The sequence below is a fragment of the Arachis duranensis genome, chromosome 9 (genome assembly GCF_000817695.3).
Source record: "Arachis duranensis cultivar V14167 chromosome 9, aradu.V14167.gnm2.J7QH, whole genome shotgun sequence".
NCBI lineage: Eukaryota > Viridiplantae > Streptophyta > Magnoliopsida > Fabales > Fabaceae > Arachis > Arachis duranensis.
The window spans coordinates 27,218,640-27,237,757 of record NC_029780.3 but is presented as its reverse complement, the minus strand read 5'-3'; the positions used below and the strand labels follow the sequence as shown (position 1 = coordinate 27,237,757).

Here is a 19,118-nt window from a genome sequence, read left to right as displayed (position 1 = left end):
ATGTTAAAATTCCTCCAGAAACACATCTTCAGCAGATTTGGTACCCCTAGAGTATTAATCAGTGATGAGGGCACTCATTTCTGCAATAAACAGCTTTACTCTACTTTGGTTCGTTATGGAGTTAGCCACAGGGTAGTTACTCCATATCACCCACAGACTAATGGGCAAGCTGAAGTCTCAAATAGATAACTTAAAAGAATCCTGGAACGGACTGTAATTAACCGTAGAAGGGATTGGGCAAGAAGCTTGGATGATGCTCTGTGGGCATACAGAACAGCATTCAAGACCCCTATAGGGACCTCTCCATACCAGCTTGTGTATGGAAATGCATGTCACTTGCCAGTGGAACTGGAACACAAGGCCTACTGGGCAACCAGATTCCTAAACCTTGATGCCAAGTTAGCTGGAGAAAAACGATTGCTCCAGTTAAATGAGCTAGAGGAATTTAGACTCAATGCTTTCGAAAATGCAAAAATTTACAAAGAGAAAGCGACAAAGATGGCATGATAAGAAATTGTCATCCAGAGTCTTTGAGCCGGGGCAGAAAGTTCTGCTATTTAATTCTAAGCTCAAATTATTCCCCGGAAAATTAAAATCCCGGTGGAGAGGTCCATATGTGATTACAAGTGTATCACCATATAGATACGTAGAGCTTCAGGATAATGAATCTAACAAAAAGTTCATTGTTAATGGACAGAGAGTTAAACATTATCTTGAAAGCAATTTTGAGCAAGAATGCTCAAAATTGAGACTTGATTAAAAGCTCAGTAATAGTCCAGCTAATGACATTAAAGAAGCGCTTGCTGGGAGGCAACCCAGCCATTCACAAAATTTAATTTTATTTGTTTTTGCTAATTAATTGATCTTTACAGGTATATGTCAAAGTATCTCCAAAAGGTAAAATAGCAATTGATTGAATTCACAGAGTTACAGGGAAATTTGGAAGCTCACTGGCGTGAAAAAGCCAGTAAGAAACGTTTTGGGCGTTGAACGCCCAAAAGAAGCACCCACTGGGTGTTCAACGCCAGTAAAGGTAGCCATCTGGGCGTTAAACGCCATAAAGGAGCATCTTCTGGGCGTTGAACGCCAGAAAGAAGCACCTTCTGGGCGTTTAACGCTAGATTGATAGCGTCCTGGGCGTTCAGAAAAACGCCCAGTGACAAAGGACTTCCTGGAGTTCAACGCCAGAAAGAAGCAACAGCTGGGCGTTGAACGCCCAGGAGAAGCAACAATTGGGCGTTAAACGCCCAAAACATGCAGCAATTGGGCGTTTAACGCCAGGATGGTGGGGAGGAGGTAAAATTCATTTTTCTTTACAAATTTTCTAATTTTTTATGTTTCAATTCATGATTTCTTGCATAAACATGTTTCAAAATGTCATCCTTCAAATCAAATTAGTTTTCTAAAAACCCTAATTTCTAAATCCCTCTTTTTTAAATAATATGGCTTCATACATAAACATAAACCTTTTTTCAATCCAATCCAACTCTTTTTCCAATTTCTTTTCAAACTTAATTATCTTTTAAAATCTTTTTCAAACTATAAATTTCAAATTTATTTTTAAATATCATTCATATCTTTTTAAATTATATCCTTTTCTTATCATATTTATCTTTTATAAATCATATCTTTTATCTTATATCTCTTTCTTATTTTCGAAAAACCCACCCCCTCCCTTTATATCCACTTTTGGCGCCCCCTTCATCATCCACCATTCCACACTTGCTCTCCTCCTATTCCTCTTCTCTCTTTTCTTTTGCTTGAGGACAAGCAAACCTCTAAGTTTGGTGTGCTTATCCGTGATCACAAAAACATACTCACTTTGATCATGGCCCCTAAAGGAAAACAACCCAACCCAAGAGGCAAGAAAGAGAATATTCCAAAGCCACTTTGGAATCAAGGGAAGTTCTTAACTAAAGAACATTCAGACCATTACTACAAAATAATGAGTCTAAGATCAGTGATCCCGGAAGTCAAGTTCGATCTGAAAGAAGATGAATATCCGGAGATTCAAGAACAAATTCGAAACAGGAACTGGGAAATCCTAGCTAATCCTGAAATGAGAGTGGGAAGGAACATGGTTCAGGAGTTCTATGCTAATCTATGGCAGACAGACAGGCAAAGAATAATTGGGGCTACCCTCTATGACCATCGAACCTTAGTCAGAGGAAAGATTGTTCATACCCATCCTGACAAAATCAGGGAGATCTTTAAGCTTCGTCAACTGAAAGATGACCCAGACTCCTTTAATAGGAGAATGATGAGGGTAAATAAAGGCTTGGACAAGATTCTAGAGGATATATGCATCCCTGAAGCCAGGTGGACCACCAGCACGACTGGCATCCCAAATCAACTCAAAAGAGAAGATCTCAAACCAGTAGCCAGAGGCTGGCTGGATTTCATTGGGGGTTCTATATTGCCCACCAGCAACTGTTCTGAAGTTACTATTAAAAGAACAGTGATGATTCACTGCATCATGTTGGGAAAAGAAGTAGAAGTCCATCAACTGATCTCGTGTGAACTATACAAAATAGCAAACAAGAATTCCAAGGATGCCAGATTGGCCTAACCAAGCTTAATTTCTATGCTCTGCAGAGATGCCGGAGTGAAGATGGGAATAACAGAATATATTTCAGTTGAGAGGCCAATCACTGGAATATCAATCGTCAGACAACAGCAACAAGATGATTCAACCAAGAGGAGAGCACAGGAAGCCCTCCCAGAACTGCCTCATCAAGAGGAGAGCACAGGAAGTCTTCCCAGAACTTCCTCAATTCGAATATTGGGAACATCTTGAGGCATCTATTTCCAAATTGCAAGAAGCTATGAACCAAATAAAGGAAGAACAGAACAATCAAAGTAGCATGCTTTGCAAACTGCTTAAGGAACAGGAAGAGCAAGGGCGTTATTTAAGGGAGCTGAAGTGCCAGAAATTAATCCTTGAAGGACCAAGCACCCCACAGATCAGAGGAACATCTACTGCTCAAAACACAGGTTGTTGAGTTCTAATTTTAGCTTTAACTCTGTGATAGTGTTATTATAGAAATTTACCTTAGGAAATATATATAGTAGTAGTAGTAATTAGTATATCTATTCTGGTTTTATTTCCAATTAAGTTATAATTTATTTTTCTCATCATCATCAAACATGAATAAAATAGTAGATAATTAGAATAAAGAAGTAATTTATTTTTTTCGAGTTCTTAATAATAAAAATTATAATTAACTATATGTGGTGGCAATACTTTTTTTCCTCTGAATGAATGCTTGAACAGTGCATAATTTTTATCATGAATTTTATGAATATTGGCTCCTGAAAGAATGAGGAACACGAAAAATATTATTGATGATCTGAAAAATCATGAATTTGATTCTTGAAGCAAGAAAAAGCAGTGAAAAAAAATTTTTTACAAGGAATCATTGGATCAAGAAAAAGAATAAGAGCCAACAGCCCTTAAAATCAAAAGGCAAGGGTGAAAAGGATCCAAGGCTTTGAGCATCAGTGGATAGGAGGGCCCTAGGAAATAGTTCCAGGCCTAAGCGGCTAAATCAAGTTGTCCCTAACCATATGCTTGTGGCATGCAGGTCCAAGTGAATAACTTGAGACTGAGTGGTTAAAGTCGTGATCCAAAGCAAAAAGAGTGTGCTTAAGAGCTTTGGATACCTCTAACTGGGGACTTTAGCAAAGCTGAGTCACAATCTGAAAAAGGTTCACCTAGTTATGTGTCTGTGGCATTTATGTATCCGGTGGTAATACTGGAAAACAAAATGCTTAGGGCCACGGCCAAGACTCAATAAGTAGCTGTGTTCAAGAATCAACATACTAAACTAGGAGAATCAATAGTACTATCTGAATTCTGAGTTTCTATGGATGCCAATCATTCTGAATTTCAAAGATAAAGGGAGATGCAAAAACTGTTCAGAAACAAAAAGCTACAAGCCCCGCTCATCTAATAAGAATCTGAGCTCCACTCAAAAACTCTGAAATATTATTACTTCTTAATTTCTTTTCATCCTATTTTATTTATCTAGTTGCTTGAGGACAAGCAACAGTTTAAGTTTGGTGTTGTGATGAGCGGATATTTTATACGCTTTTTGGGGGTAATTTCATGTAGATTGTAGTATGTTTTAATTAGTTTTTAGCAGAATATTATTAGTTTTTAGGCAAAAATCATATTTCTGGACTTTACTATGAGTTTGTGTGTTTTTCTGTGATTTCAGGTATTTTCTGGCTGAAATTGAGGGAGCTGAGCAAAAATTTGAGTTAGGCTGAAAAAGGACTGCTGATGCTGTTGGATCCTGACCTCCCTGCACTCGAAATAGATTTTCTGGAGCTACAGAAGTTCAATTGGCGCGCTCTCAACGGAGTTGGAAAGTAGACATCCAGGGCTTTCCAACAATATTACTGGCGTTGGAAAGTAGACATCCAGTGCTTTCCAGAAATATATAATAGTTCATACTTTGCGCGAAGATAGATGACGTAAACTGGCGGTCAACGCCAGTATCATGCTGCTGTCTGGCGTCCAGCGCCAGAAACAGGTTACAAGTTGGAGTTCAACGCCCAAAACATGTCACAACCTGGCGTTCAACTCCAGAAGCAGCCCAAGCACGTGAGAAGCTTTAGTCTCAGCCCCAGTACACACCAAGTGGGCCCCAGAAGTAGATTTCAGCACCAATTGTCTTAGTTTACTTATTTTCTGTAAACCTAGGCTACTAGTTTACTATTTAAACAACTTTTAGAGGATTACTTTGTACCTCATGACATTTTCAGATCTGAAAATGTCATCAGGTACAATGTAATCCTCTAAAAGTTGTTTAAATAGATGACATTGTCTGTGGTATTCTGAGTAGGATTCAATGATTGAATGACTGTGACGAGCTTCAAACTCCAGAAGGCTGGGCGTTAGTGACAGACGCAAAAGAATCAATGGATTCTATTCCAACCTGATTGAGAACCGACAGATGATTAGCCGTGCTGTAACAGAGCATTTGGACCATTTTCACTGAGAGGATGGGAAGTAGCCATTGACAATGGTGACACCCTACATAGAGCTTTCCATGGAAGGAACCTTGCGTGTGGGAAAAGGATTTCAAGGAAAAGTTGAAATTCAGAGGGCAAAGCATCTCCAAAACTCCAACATATTCTCCATTATTAAAGTAACAACTATTTATTTTATGCCCTTTTTACTTTATACGAGGCTAAAGAATCCTATTGGTATCCTGCCTAAGATTAATAAAATAAACATAGCTTGCTTCAATCCAACAATCTCCGTGGGATTCGACCCTTACTCACGTAAGGTATTACTTGGACGAATCTGCTAGCTGCTGACACGCCATTTATCTTTGATAGGGAATGTCTGCAGGCGTTTGAGACTCTGAAAGCTAAACTGGTCACAGCACCAGTCATCTCTGCACCAGACTGGACATTACCTTTTGAACTGATGTGTGATGCCAGTGACCATGCCATTAGTGCAGTGTTGGGACAAAGACATGACAAGCTTCTGCACGTCATTTACTATGCCAGTCGTGTTTTAAATGACGCACAGAAGAACTACACAACCACAGAAAAAGAGCTACTTGCAGTGGTTTATGTCATTGACAAGTTTAGATCCTATTTAGTAGGATCAAAAGTAATTGTGTACACTGACCATGCTGCTCTTAAATATCTACTCACAAAGCAGGATTCAAAACCCAGATTCATCAGATGGGTGTTGCTTCTACAAGAGTTTGATATAGAAATAAGAGACAGAAAAGGGACAGAGAACCAAGTAGCAGATCACCTGTCCCGAATAAAACCAGTAGAAGGGGCGTCCCTCCCCCTTACTGAGATCTCTGAAAACTTTTCGGATGAGCAACTCTTTGCCATCCAGGAAGTTCCATGGTTCGCAGACATTGCAAACTACAAGGCAGTGAGGTTCATACCTAAAGAGTACAGTAGGCAGCAATCAAAGAAATTGATCACAGATGCAAAGTACTATCTTTGGGATGAACCATATCTCTTCAAGAGATGTGTAGACGGAGTAATCCATAGATGTGTGCCTAAAGAAGAAGCACAGAAGATCCTCTGGCACCGCCATGGATCACAGTATGGAGGACATTTTGGAAGTGAGCGAACAGCCACAAGAGTCCTCCAATGCGGCTTCTACTGGCCTACTCTCTATAAAGACTCCCGAGTGTTTGTACTTAACTGTGACAGTTGCCAAAGATCTAGCAATCTGCCTCACAGTTATGCCATGCCTCAACAAGGGATCTTGGAGATTGAGTTGTTTGATGTATGGAGTATTGACTTCATGGGGCCTTTCCCACCATCATACTCAAACACTTATATTCTGGTGGCATTGGATTATGTATCCAAATGGGTGAAAGCTATTGCAACACCCACTAATGACACTAAGACAGTGCTAAAATTCCTCCAAAAACACATCTTCAGCAGATTTGGTACCCCTAGAGTATTAATCAGTGATGGGGGCACTCATTTCTGCAATAAACAACTTTACTCTGCTTTGGTTCGTTATGGAGTTAGCCACAGGGTAGCCACTCCATATCATCCACAGACAAATGGGCAAGCTAAAGTCTCTAATAGAGAACTTAAAAGAATCCTGGAACGGACTGTAATTAACCGTAGAAGGGATTGGGCAAGAAGCTTGGATGATGCTCTATGGGCATACAGAACAGCATTCAAGACCCCTATAGGGACTTCTCCATACCAGCTTGTGTATGGAAAAGCCTGTCACTTGCCAGTGGAACTGGAACATAAGGCCTACTGGGCAACCAGGTTCCTAAACCTTGATACCATGTTAGCTGGAGAAAAATGTTTGCTCCAGTTAAATGAGCTAGAGGAATTCAGACTCAATGCTTTCGAAAATACAAAAATTTACAAGGAGAAAGTAAAAGGATGGCATGATAAGAAACTGTCATCCAGAGTCTTTGAGCCAGGGCAAAAAGTTCTGCTATTTAATTCTAGGCTCAGATTATTCCCCAGAAAATTGAAATCCCGGTGGAGAGGAACATATATGATTACAAGTGTGTCACTATATGGATACGTAGAGCTTCAGGATAATGATTCTAACAAAAGGTTTATTGTTAATGGACAGAGAGTCAAACATTATCTTGAAAGCAATTTTTCTTGCTCAAAACTGAGACTTGATTAAAGCTCAGTAATAGTCCAGCTAAAAACAATAAAGAAGCGCTTGCTGGGAGGCAACACAGCCATTTACAAAGTTTATTTGTTAATTAATTGATTTTTACAGGTATATGTCAATTATCTTCAAGGTAAAATAGCAATTGCTTGAGTTCACAAAGTTATAGAAGGATTCAAAGGATAAAAACAGCAAAAAGAAGCTCACTGGTGCGAAAACACCAGTAAGAGCTGTTTTGGGCGTTGAACGCCAGAAAGAAGCACCTTCTAGGCGTTCAATGCCAGATTTACAGCATCCTGGGCGTTCAGAAAAATGTCCAGTGACAAAGGAGTTCCTGGCGTTCAACGCCAGAAAGAAGCAATAGCTGGGCGTTGAACGCCCAGGAGAAGCTGCACATGGGCGTTAAATGCCCAAAACATGCAGCGTTTGGGCGTTTAACGCCAGGATGGTGGAGAGGAGGTAAATTCATTTTTACTTCACATTTTTTATTTTATTTTCTTTTATTTTATTTTCTACATTTCAATTCATGATTTCTTGCATAAACATGTTACAAATTCTCATCCTTTAATTCCAAAAATTTTAATCCTAATTTCTAAAAATCCTTTTTCGAAAATATCAAATGTATCTTAATCCATAAACACAAATCGTTTTCCAATCCAATCCAACTCTTTTTCAAATTTTTTAAAACTCAATTATCTTGTAAAATCTTTTTCAAAATAAAAATTCAGATTTATCTTTTTCAAATATCATTCACAACTTTTTAATTTTAAATTATATCTTTTTCTTATCATATTTATCTTTTATAAATCATATCTTCTATCTTATCTTTCTTCAATATTTTCAAAAACCCACCACCTCCCTTTAAATCCACATTCGGCCTCCCTCCTCTCATCCACCATTCGACACTAGCTCTCCTTCTATCCCTCTCCTTTCTTTTCTTTGCTTGAGGACAAGCAAAGCTCTAAGTTTGGTGTGTTTATCCGTGATCACTAAACCATACCCACTAAGATCATGGCTCCTAAAGGAAAACAACCCACTCCAAGAGGCAAGAAAGAGAGTATTCCAAAACCACTTTGGAATCAAGAAAAGTTCTTAACCAAAAAACATTCAGACCATTACTACAAAATAATGGGTCTAAGATCAGTGATCCCGGAAGTCAAATTCGATCTGAAAGAAGATGAATATCCGGAGATCCAAGAGCAAATTCGAAACAGGAACTGGGAAATCCTAGCTAATCCTGAAACAAAAGTGAGAAGGAATATGGTTCAGGAGTTCTACGCTAATCTGTGGCAAACAGACAGGCAGAGAATATCTGGAACTGCCCTCTATGACTATCGGACCTTGGTCAGAGAAAAGATTGTTCACATCCACCCTGACAAAATCAGGGAGATTTTTAAGCTGCCTCAGCTGAAAGATGACCCAGACTCCTTTAATAGGAGAATGATGAGAACAAACAAGGGCCTGGACAAGATTCTAGAGGATATATGCATCCCTGGAGCCAGGTGGACCACCAGCACCACGGGTGTCCCAAATCAACTCAAGAGAGAAGATCTCAAACCAGTAGCTAGAGGCTGGCTGGACTTCATTGGGCGTTCTATATTGCCCACTAGCAACCGTTCTGAAGTCACGGTAAAAGAGCAGTGATGATTCACTGCATTATGTTGGGAAAAGAAGTAGAAGTTCATCAGTTAATTTCGTGCGAACTTTACATAATAGCAAACAAGAAATCTAAAGACGCCAAATTGGCTTATTCAAGCCTAATCTCTATGCTACGTAAAGATGCTGGAGTAAAGATGGGAATAACTGAATATATCTCAGTTGAGCGGCCAATCACCAAAATATCAATGGAAAAACAACAAGTGCAGGATGACCCCATCAAAAGGAGAGCACAGAAATTCCTCCCAGAAATCCCTCAATTTGAATACTGGGAGCATCTTGAAGCATCTGTTACCAAGTTGCAAGAAGCTATGGACCAAATAAAGGAAGAACAAAATAATCAAAATAGCATGCTTTGCAAATTGCTTAGGAAACAAGAAGAGCAAGGGCATGACTTAAAGGAACTGAAGCGTCAAAAATTATCTCTTGAAGGACCAAGCACCCCACAGACTAGAGGAACATCCACGTCCTAAAATAAAGGTTGTTGAGTTCTAATTTTTGCTTTAACTCTGTGATAGTTGTTATTATAGGAATTTACCTTAGAAGTTATATATAAGTAGTGGTAAATTAGTATATCTATTTTGATTTTATTTTCAATCAAGTTATAATTTATTTTTCTCATCATCATCAAACATGAATAAAATAGTAGATTTTTAGAATAAAGAGGCAATTTATATTTTTCGAGTTCTTAATAAGGAAAAATTCTAATTAATTATATGTGGTGGCAATACTTTTTGTCTTCTGAATGAATGCTTGAACAGTGCATATTTTTTTGATCTTGAATTTTATGAATGTTAAAATTGTTGGCTCCTAAAAGAATGATGAACAAGAGAAATATTATTGCTAATCTGAAAAATCATGAAATTGATTCTTTAAGCCAGAAAAAGCAGTGAAAAAAAAAATTACAAGGAATCATTGGATAAAGAAGCAGAAAAAGCCAATAGCCCTTAAAACCAAAAGGCAAGGGTAAAAAGGATCCAAGGCTTTGAGCATCAATGGATAGGAGGGCCCATGGAAATAAATCCAGGCTTAAGCGGCTAAATCAAGCTGTCCCTAACCATGTGCTTGTGGCATGCAGGTCCAAGTGAAAAGCTTGAGACTGAGTGGTTAAAGTCGTGATCCAAGGCAAAAGAGTGTGCTTAAGAACTCTGGACACCTCTAATTAGGGACTTTAGCAAAGCTAAGTCACAATCTGAAAAGGTTCACCCAGTTATGTGTCTGTGGCATTTATGTATCCGGTGGTAATACTGGAAACAAAGTGCTTAGGGCCACAGCCAAGACGCATGAAGTAGCTGTGTTCAAGAATCAACATACTAAACTAGGAAAATCAATAATACTATCTGAATTCTGAGTTCCTATGGATGCCAATCATTCTGAATTTCAAATGATAAAGTGAGATGCCAAAATTGCTTGGAAGCAAAAAGCTACTAGTCCCGCTCATCTAATTAGAATCTGAGCTTCACTTAAAACTCTGAGATATTATTGCTTCTTGATTTCTTTTTATCCTATTTTATTTATCTAGTTTTTTGAGGACAAGCAACAGTTTAAGTTTGGTGTTGTGATGAGCGAATATTTTATACGCTTTTTGGGGGTAATTTCATGTAGATTTTAGAATGTTTTAGTTAGTTTTTAATAGATTTTTATTAGTTTTTAGGCAAAAATCATATTTCTGGACTTTACTATGAGTGTGTGTGTTTTTCTGTGGTTTCAGGCATTTTCTAGCTGAAATTGAAGGAGCTGAGTAAAAATCTAATTTAGGCTGAAAAAGGACTGCCGATGTTGTTAGATTCTGACCTCTCTGCACTCGGAATAGAATTTTTGGAGCTATAGAAGTCCAATTGGCGCGCTCTCAATTGGGTTGGAAAGTAGACATCCAGGGCTTTCCGGCAATATATAATAGTCAATACTTTGTGCGAAAATAGACGACATAAACTGGAGTTCAACGCCAGTTCCATGTTGCAGTCCGGCGTTCAACGCCAGAAACAGGTTACAAGTTGGAGTTCAGCGCCAGAAACAGGTTACAACCTGGCGTTCAACTCCAGAAACAGCCTAGGCACGTGAGAAGCTTAAGTCTCAGTCCCAGCACACACCAAGTGGGCCCCAGAAGTGGATTTCTGCACTATCCATCTTAGTTTACTCATTTTCTGTAAACCTAGGTTACTAGTTTAGTATTTAGCTTTTAGAGATTTATTTGGTATCTCATGACATTTTTAGATCTGAATTTTATACTCTTTAACGGCATGAGTCTCTAAACTCCATTGTTGGGGGTGAGGAGCTCTGCAGCGCCTCGATGAATTAATGCAATTATTTATGTTTTCCATTCAAACATGCTTGTTCCTATCTAATATGTTCATTCGCGCCTCACTATGAAGAAGGTGATGATCCGTGACACTCATCACCTTCCTCAATCCATGAACGTGTGTCTGACAACCACCTCCGTTCTACATTAGATTGAATGAATATCTCTTAGATTCCTTAATCAGAATCTTCGTGGTATAAGCTAGAAGTGATGGCGGCATTCATGAGAATCCGAAAAGTCTAAACCTTGTATGTGGTATTCCGAGTAGGATTCAAGGATTGAATGGCTACGACGAGCTTCAAACTCGCGAGTGTTGGGCGTAGTGACAGACGCAAAAGGATCAATGGATCTTATTCCGACATGATCGAGAACCAACAGATGATTAGTCGTGCTGTGACAGAGCATTTGGACCATTTTTACTGAGAGGATGGGAAGTAGCCATTGACAACGGCGACACCCTACATACAGCTTGCCATGGAAGGGACTTTGCACTTTTGAAAGTGAGGAAGCACTATGTTACAGGAATTCAGAAGACAATGCATCTCCAAAACTCCAACATATTCTCCATTATTGCATAATAAGTATTTCAAATTTTTCAACATTAATTACAATTTTGATTCCAATTTCGTATTACGTAATACATGTCCCCTTGTTCATTTGCAAGTCAACTGATAATCACAATTGGTATCCTGACTAAGAATAATAAGATAACCATAGCTTGCTTCAAACCAATAATCTCCGTGGGATTCGACCCTTACTCACGTAAGGTATTACTTGGACGACCCAGTGCACTTGCTGGTTAGTTGTGCGAAATTACATAGTGTGAAGTAATTTTTGTGCACCAGCTAACCCCAAACTTTGTGAAAAAAAAAATACTCACAAATGTATATAAAGTGACATTCCGACTTGTCAAGTCGGGAAAAACAAATCATCTCTCCTCAGGATCAGAAACTATAATTTTGTACTTCCTTTCATCCTCCCGATTTTCACATAACCTATGATGTCTACAAAGAGTCTCATCATACTCATTATCAATGACAAGAACGGGAGTAAGCACAGATATATCTACCCGAATCAGGTCGAAAGGTACTTTAGAGGACATGTTGTGAATTACTGAATGAGACATAAAAAACTATACCTACAAATACAACAAATACAGAAAAATCGTCACAACAAGTCGGGTATACCAAAGAAGCTACTACAATCATAAGAAAGTAGAGTTGTCAACAACAACAACAGTTTTTAGAATCTCGTAGACACCATAATCACTATCATGTTATCAATACAAAAATGGCATCATCTTCAATAACTAAAATGACACCATTTGAGGGCAACACAAGTATAAAGATCCCACATTCAGATTCATTAGCAACAGTAACAAACAAAGACCAGAGTCAAAGAAAAGTTTTCAATACTAAATCCCATTTTCAAAAGTGTTTGTCAATACCGATAAAAACAAAAAAAAGTATCATCCAGAACACAAGAAACAGAGAACAGAAGCTCCAAAAGGATAAGAAAACCAACATCAAAGAGAGCGCGAGGTAGAGGCGGTGCACGACAACAGCAAAACACGAACGTTCCTCTCCAACATGCGAGTAAAATCTTCAAGCCTCAAGATAAAGAAATATTGAATACAAGAGAAAATACAAGAAAGGAAGTTGAATGGATATGGAAAAAAAGTTGAAGAAATGGCCAATTGTTTTGAAAGAAGAAGCGAAAAAGGAGACAGAAGAAGAATTTGGGTATTTATAAGACACAATGGGCAAAATGGTAAATTCACTCCCCTCATTAATAACGTGCGCAATTTTCAAGGAAATTACAAAGACAACGTAAGTCGTGTCCCACAGGGACGCAACGTTTCAAAGTTTTTGAAACTACGTCAAGTATCTGACCTACCAAAGGCGATATACCTTACGTGGGAAACTGAACCTACAAATGCTCGAGTCCAGCCTCGTAAAAGCTCGGGCTCAAACAAGAGCACTGTTCATACCCTAACCCAAAATAAAGTCAGGCCAAAAAAGGTTAAAAGCCCAATAAGGGTGACCTCATCTACTTCTATCCGACCTCATAGAAGTCGGGCATGACAACAATAGTTCAACCTTAATATGTTAAATAAGTAACTAACTCCTAAAATATCTCCTACTTGTCTAGAAGGGAGATTTCAACAACTTTCGTAGAAAAAGAAAACGGTTATCCACCATCAAAGGTGGAACTACACTAAAAGGTGGTTACCTATTTTACTATAAATACACTAACACACTCAGGTATATTTAGAACCCAATCTACTTAAAACCTTAGTTAACTTAAGCATCGGAATCTCTTGCAGGTATAACCCCCCATCTCTTCACAAAGAACTCGGACAGCGGCACCTCAACTCCAGCACAAGTCAGACACTGCCTTAAAAGAAGTTTAGACCTCATGTTCAAGTCCAAATATAACCTAATTTCAGGTAACTCTCAAAACAATTATAATTTTTTTATGACCAATTTAGTATTTTAGATTTTATTAAATTATATGATCAGGCCCAATTTGAAACCACAAAAGCCCAAAATTCAGTGACGTTTGAAAAAAAATAAAAAACCAAAACAAGACAAAACAGCCGATGGCCTGACGTCAAAGCAAGTGGTAAATGTGTGCATGTAATATTAGTGTAAAAATATTTTACACTACAATATATAGCTCGGACAATTTACTGAATTGTCATATTTGCTTGTCGAACATATTTCGAACATAATACACATCAATACATCAAAGTTAAATCCAAAAGTTTCAGCATAAATTCTATATCACTATCCAGTGGAAAGGCATGAATTTGAATGACATCCATTCTTTACTTCATTGTAAATGTTATGGCAGATACAATTTGGTTACTGGTTTACCAATGTGTTAGACAAACAAATGTAACTCACCACCAAGGTGTTAAACAATCATCAACTCATAAACCAATTCGTTAATCAAATTGGTCACTATGCCAAATTCAACATCTAAACCCTCTTCAAAGGCTTCAATGTCGAAGTCAATCCATCTACCCAATCCAATGCTCATGTCCTTATGCACAAGTTCATCCACCATTACTACCTCTTCCATGCTTCTAAGACTGATTATCTCTTTTAATAATTCTTCTGCCAACAAGTTCTTTCTCTGAACTGATGCCACCCATTCAGGCCATGCTTTGCAGCTTCCAACAAAAGCTTTTCTGTATCTTAGTTCTAAGCAGTCACTCACGGTGTCAAATAAAACCTTTCTCTCAAGCTTAGAGTACTCTATGTAGTTCTCAGCATTCTGAATCTCCAATATATCAAACAGGTTTGGCATTATGATCTTATTTGTTTCACCAATTACAAATTCTTCTGCCATAAGCTCTGCACTAAGAATGTCCTTTATGTATTCGAGTTCCATCTCCCTTGTTGATCTCCTAAAACCTATCACGTTTGATATTCCACTAAATTGTTTGATGGATGTGCTTCCTTCTGTGACCTCGGAGCTTTGCTCAGACCACGGAGAAAAATTCGATACTTCTTCATCTTGTATGGAAGGATAAAGCGTGCTTCCTATATAGATAGACCAAATACAGACAGGAATTAGCATTTCATAGCATGTGCTGAGGAATCACAAATAAAATAAATTTAACAGCTATTTGAATGACATACAAATGAACAAATGACAGAATGCAATACAACAATTATCACACATGCAAGAGGTGAAGGATATTTGAAATCATTAGTTAAATTTTAATCATAGTAAACTCCTAATTATGCATTATTGGCCAGCTAGTAAAATATAGTTCATCAGCATCTGCAAGATTTCATTACCAATTGTAGCCTGATTAGCTCCCCCACCAACAAAATTATATTTAAAAAAAAAAAAGAGCATCAAGGTTCATTGTAAACTTATGCCACATTGCAATTTACTACAAAATATAATATAAATGTATACAAAATAAAAGCTACACTCTGCCAAACTTGGTTTTAATTCTAGAAGAAATATTTTTATCAGTGGTGTAAAAATAAAAAACTTACCAAATATACTATATTCACAATCCAAGTAACTTTCGACAGCAGCAGGATTTTCAAAAAGCATAACAGCTCCTGAATGCTGACAACCTATATCATTCCCACTTTCACTGCTGCCACAGCTAGGCTCTTCCATTGGATCTGTTGTCTGCAAAAGTGAATCGTGATTAAGTAATGAAATAAGTATATGATTTCGTCAGAGATCAGAGATTAAAATGATTGAAAATTGCATATATGTTCTAATTAGTATAAAAGAGATACCTGCAGTTGCTGATTCATGGTAAGCACCGGATTATCACTTGAAGCACAACCATTGTCCTGAATATTACAACTTCCAGAAGAAGACTCATCTGAGATCAGGGTACATTGCGGTGAGTTAATCCTAGATGGCAATTCTTGAAGCATTTTCTCCAAAAGGACACTTAAAGTATCGCCATCTATTGTGTCACTGTCCATCACAAGAGTAGATGATGATAGCTTCTTAGGATGACAAGCATGAGTATTGGCATGAACTCTGTTGCTTGTTTCTGTCACCTGTGCAGTCGAGGGCTGTGACTCAGGCATGGTTCTCCCCAAGGGAGACGTAAATGTAAACGATATCACATCTTTGCTTTCACTCATGCTAACTGCATTCTGGTTGGTACTTCTATCAGTTGTAATATTGCATTTTATGGACTTGTTCTCAAAATTATCAACTACATTCTCAGTACCTCTTGTATCATTGTGAACAGCCCTACTAATATACTTTTTCTTTTCAGAAATACTCTGTCTTTTTGACACTGTAGACTCCTTTCGAGAATCAATTACCCTTGTACTTGACCTATTGGGCTCAGTATTGCCATTTACAGCAGCACCCTTATTTGCTGCCTTCCGTGCTGCAGTAGAGCTTTCTGAAGACCAAGTTCGTGTTGTTGGCTTATTGGACTCCCTTTTTGAAGTCAATTTGCCTTTATGGTTTATGTTATTCTGCCCAAGCACATTGCTATTTTGGCCTGTGAAAGCTCTCTGCGGAATGGCTCGGGTCGGGTCTGTAAATTGCTTCTTCTGGCTCCGGGATGATTGGTTTGGTTTTATGTTACTATCTTCTTTCGAGTTCATATGTCCCTTCTTACCTTTCAAAGCTGATGTATCTCTGTTCTGAACGTCGGCTTTGGTTGGTATCACAACTGAAGCAGATTTTCCTTTATTTCCTAAATAACTAGAACTGTTCTTTTCTGAATCCCCTAAACGTTTGAATGTTAGAGTGCCTTTATACAAATTACTCCTCTCATTAGGCTTACCATTCACATGGTTAGCAATGTGCCGATTGACAAGCTTGGATTCATACTGTGCACCTTCCAATTGCTCTTTCAGATCAAGAATTCTTAAGGGAACAGAAGAAGGCCCAACTGAAGACATTCCATTCCTTGCATATTGCAGGGGACTTGCCTCAATTATCTTAGTAGCCGCGTCCATTATCTGAGCCACATTCCTAGGTTGAACATAGCCAGGGTTCTTGATAGGAGACAAAAGTTTGTTGTGAGTAACTGGAATTGGTTTAGCTGACTTTGGAGGCAATGTTTCATTCTGAAATCTCCTTAGTGCCGGCAGATTTCCAACTTTCTGAGACTTTGGTTTCATATCCCCTGAAGAAGACTTCTCCAGCTTAAGTGGCATAGTGCAGTCCACAGGACAAGAGTCAGCCATGCAACGTAGAGAACCATCTTGACAATGAGAAGATCCAAGAGAGTTGGATCCGTACAATGAAGTCGAGGAGAGCTCAGGGACTGTTGAAGCTGGTAATGAATCCAAACCCATAAGTCTAGCTACTAACCCTGGGGCTTTAGTCTCACATCCTTCATCGCTACTAATTGATAGGGCACAATTAAAATCACAGCTTGCAGCAACATTACCAGGACTTGCTCCATTATCCCCAACCTTTATCTGAAACAATTGCAATAATCAACCCAAAAAGAGAAAAGAAAAACTCTAAAATATAGAAAATTTATAAGACAAAATTAAAAGGAATAAAAAACCTAGAATACTGAGAAAAGTTGAACAAATTCACACCTTATTCATCTGTGCCTGTGGCATGTTGCCCACATTTTCCTTTCCTTGATTTGAAACTTCTACGGTTAATAATGCAGTAGAAATGCTTAGATTAGGGCACTTTGAAGAAATTACAATGCAGGAAAAATGCAAGCAAGATCACAGCATGAACAATTACAAGGCCTTCTCCTTCTAGAAAATGTTGGCTACACGGCTACGCCCTAATTCCCCATTTTAGATCTTTAACAGTGTTTAACCCCAAATAGCTATAAGCAAATAACACGATTTAATAAACAAAATATATAAACATATGAGAGAATGCAAAATTATTACCGGGTAAGTTGTTAGGTTTGTCAAAAAGAAGCTTCTTTTGAGATTTGCTATTCCAATCAAAGAAGCTGAGGAAGCTTCTACCCTTGAATCGTCTTTTCTCCATCTCCATTGGCATTTATTACATAAACAAAAAAAAAAAAAAACCCTATTTTATTTCCTTTTTCTCTCAGAAACGGGACCAACTCAAATCGAAGGCAAGAACACTGCTTTTGTGTGTGAACAACTGAAAATGGCGGTGGTGATGGATTAATTTAAGGTTTCAGTAACTTGAGATTTTCAACATCTTTTCTGAACTGAGAAAAGAAAAAGAAAAAAAAAGAAATAATAAAGACAGACAACACAGCATTCATGTGAAGAAGAAGAACCCCATTTTTTCTTCAAGTCTCCTCCTTACAAAAGAGTAAAACAGTAAAACAAAATGCAAATCCTAAAAATCATTCTTTCTTCTCAAATGTTGTCTCTGTGAAAGGAAGGAAATTACGGACTCATGTGTCGTTTTCAACAACCACAGCAAACACTCATTACCAAAAGTGTTCACACTTCACAACAGTTCACTGTTTTACTTATCCATTAATCTGATCCTCAGATTCACATTCACCCTCTAAATTGGCCCGTAGCATAGCATATTTTAGAGTAGTGTATTCCAAAAGTAGTAAAAAATAATTACTAGTGCTGACGCAGGAGAGAAAAATTGTACATATATTATTTAATATATATCTATAACAAATTAACAATATATCATCTATAATAATATATAATATCAATATATGGAATTTGGTATTTACTTTTTTATTTTTTATTTTAATTTTATTAACATAATTTAAAATTATTTTGTCGAATTACAAAAATTTCATGCATTATCTCTATTCAATTTTTTATTCTCACGATCTTCCTTTTTAATTTTTTTTACCATTTTTTCAATTTTCTTTACTTATCTTCTAAACATTTCTCTATATAATAATTATTTAAATAAATTTTTATGACGTCTTAAATTAAATAATTGACTATGTCAAAAAGTTAATTTTCGGACCATATATAAAATGAAGAAAACAATAATTAAAAATCAATAAATATTTAATTAATAATGATAAATAATTTTTTATAGATCTTATTATATTATAATGTATTTACTTAAATTATATTTTGTTTAGTTTTATGTTAATCTTTATTTATATTATGGTTCTGACTATATCTATGAGTATGTTAGGAGATATTCATTCTAATTATTTTATTAGAATTTTTTTTATAATCATAAAAATATATCTTTTTTTTATAATTTCATCTATATTTGTTGTTTCTCTTTTGACGGCTCGATGTATTTTGCTATATTTCTCTTACTGTCATTTTTTTTACCTTTAACACGTTCGATTGCATCGCCTCTATCGTTGCAAATTTTAGTTTTGTTACAGTACTTATCCAATTAATATTTGGGATAAGTATTGTTTTGATCCCTAACGTTTAGGGTCAGAATCCAAATCGTCGCTCATGTAATTTTTTATTTAGAATCGTCCCAAATATTTTATTTCGTATTAAAATCATTCTTTTTAATAAAATTTTTAATTTTATTCTTAAACTACCCCTATTTTAATAAAAAAATTATAAAATTTTAATAAAATAAAAGAAAAGAACGCGTTTTGGGGGAGGGGGAAAG

General features: G+C 37.2%; 1 protein-coding gene across 1 annotated transcript; it reads right to left on the bottom strand.

The window, feature by feature from the left end:
• Positions 1–13,888: 13,888 nt before the first annotated feature.
• LOC107465268 (uncharacterized) lies at positions 13,889–17,999 on the bottom strand. The gene is made up of 5 exons (XM_016084251.3): positions 17,468–17,999; positions 17,156–17,214; positions 15,368–17,029; positions 15,113–15,254; positions 13,889–14,644 (listed from the first exon to the last, which is right to left on the bottom strand). Exons 1-5 carry the CDS (start codon positions 17,580–17,582, stop codon positions 14,013–14,015), a joined length of 2,610 nt encoding a protein of 869 aa, XP_015939737.1. The 5' UTR covers positions 17,583–17,999; the 3' UTR covers positions 13,889–14,012.
• Positions 18,000–19,118: the final 1,119 nt, after the last annotated feature.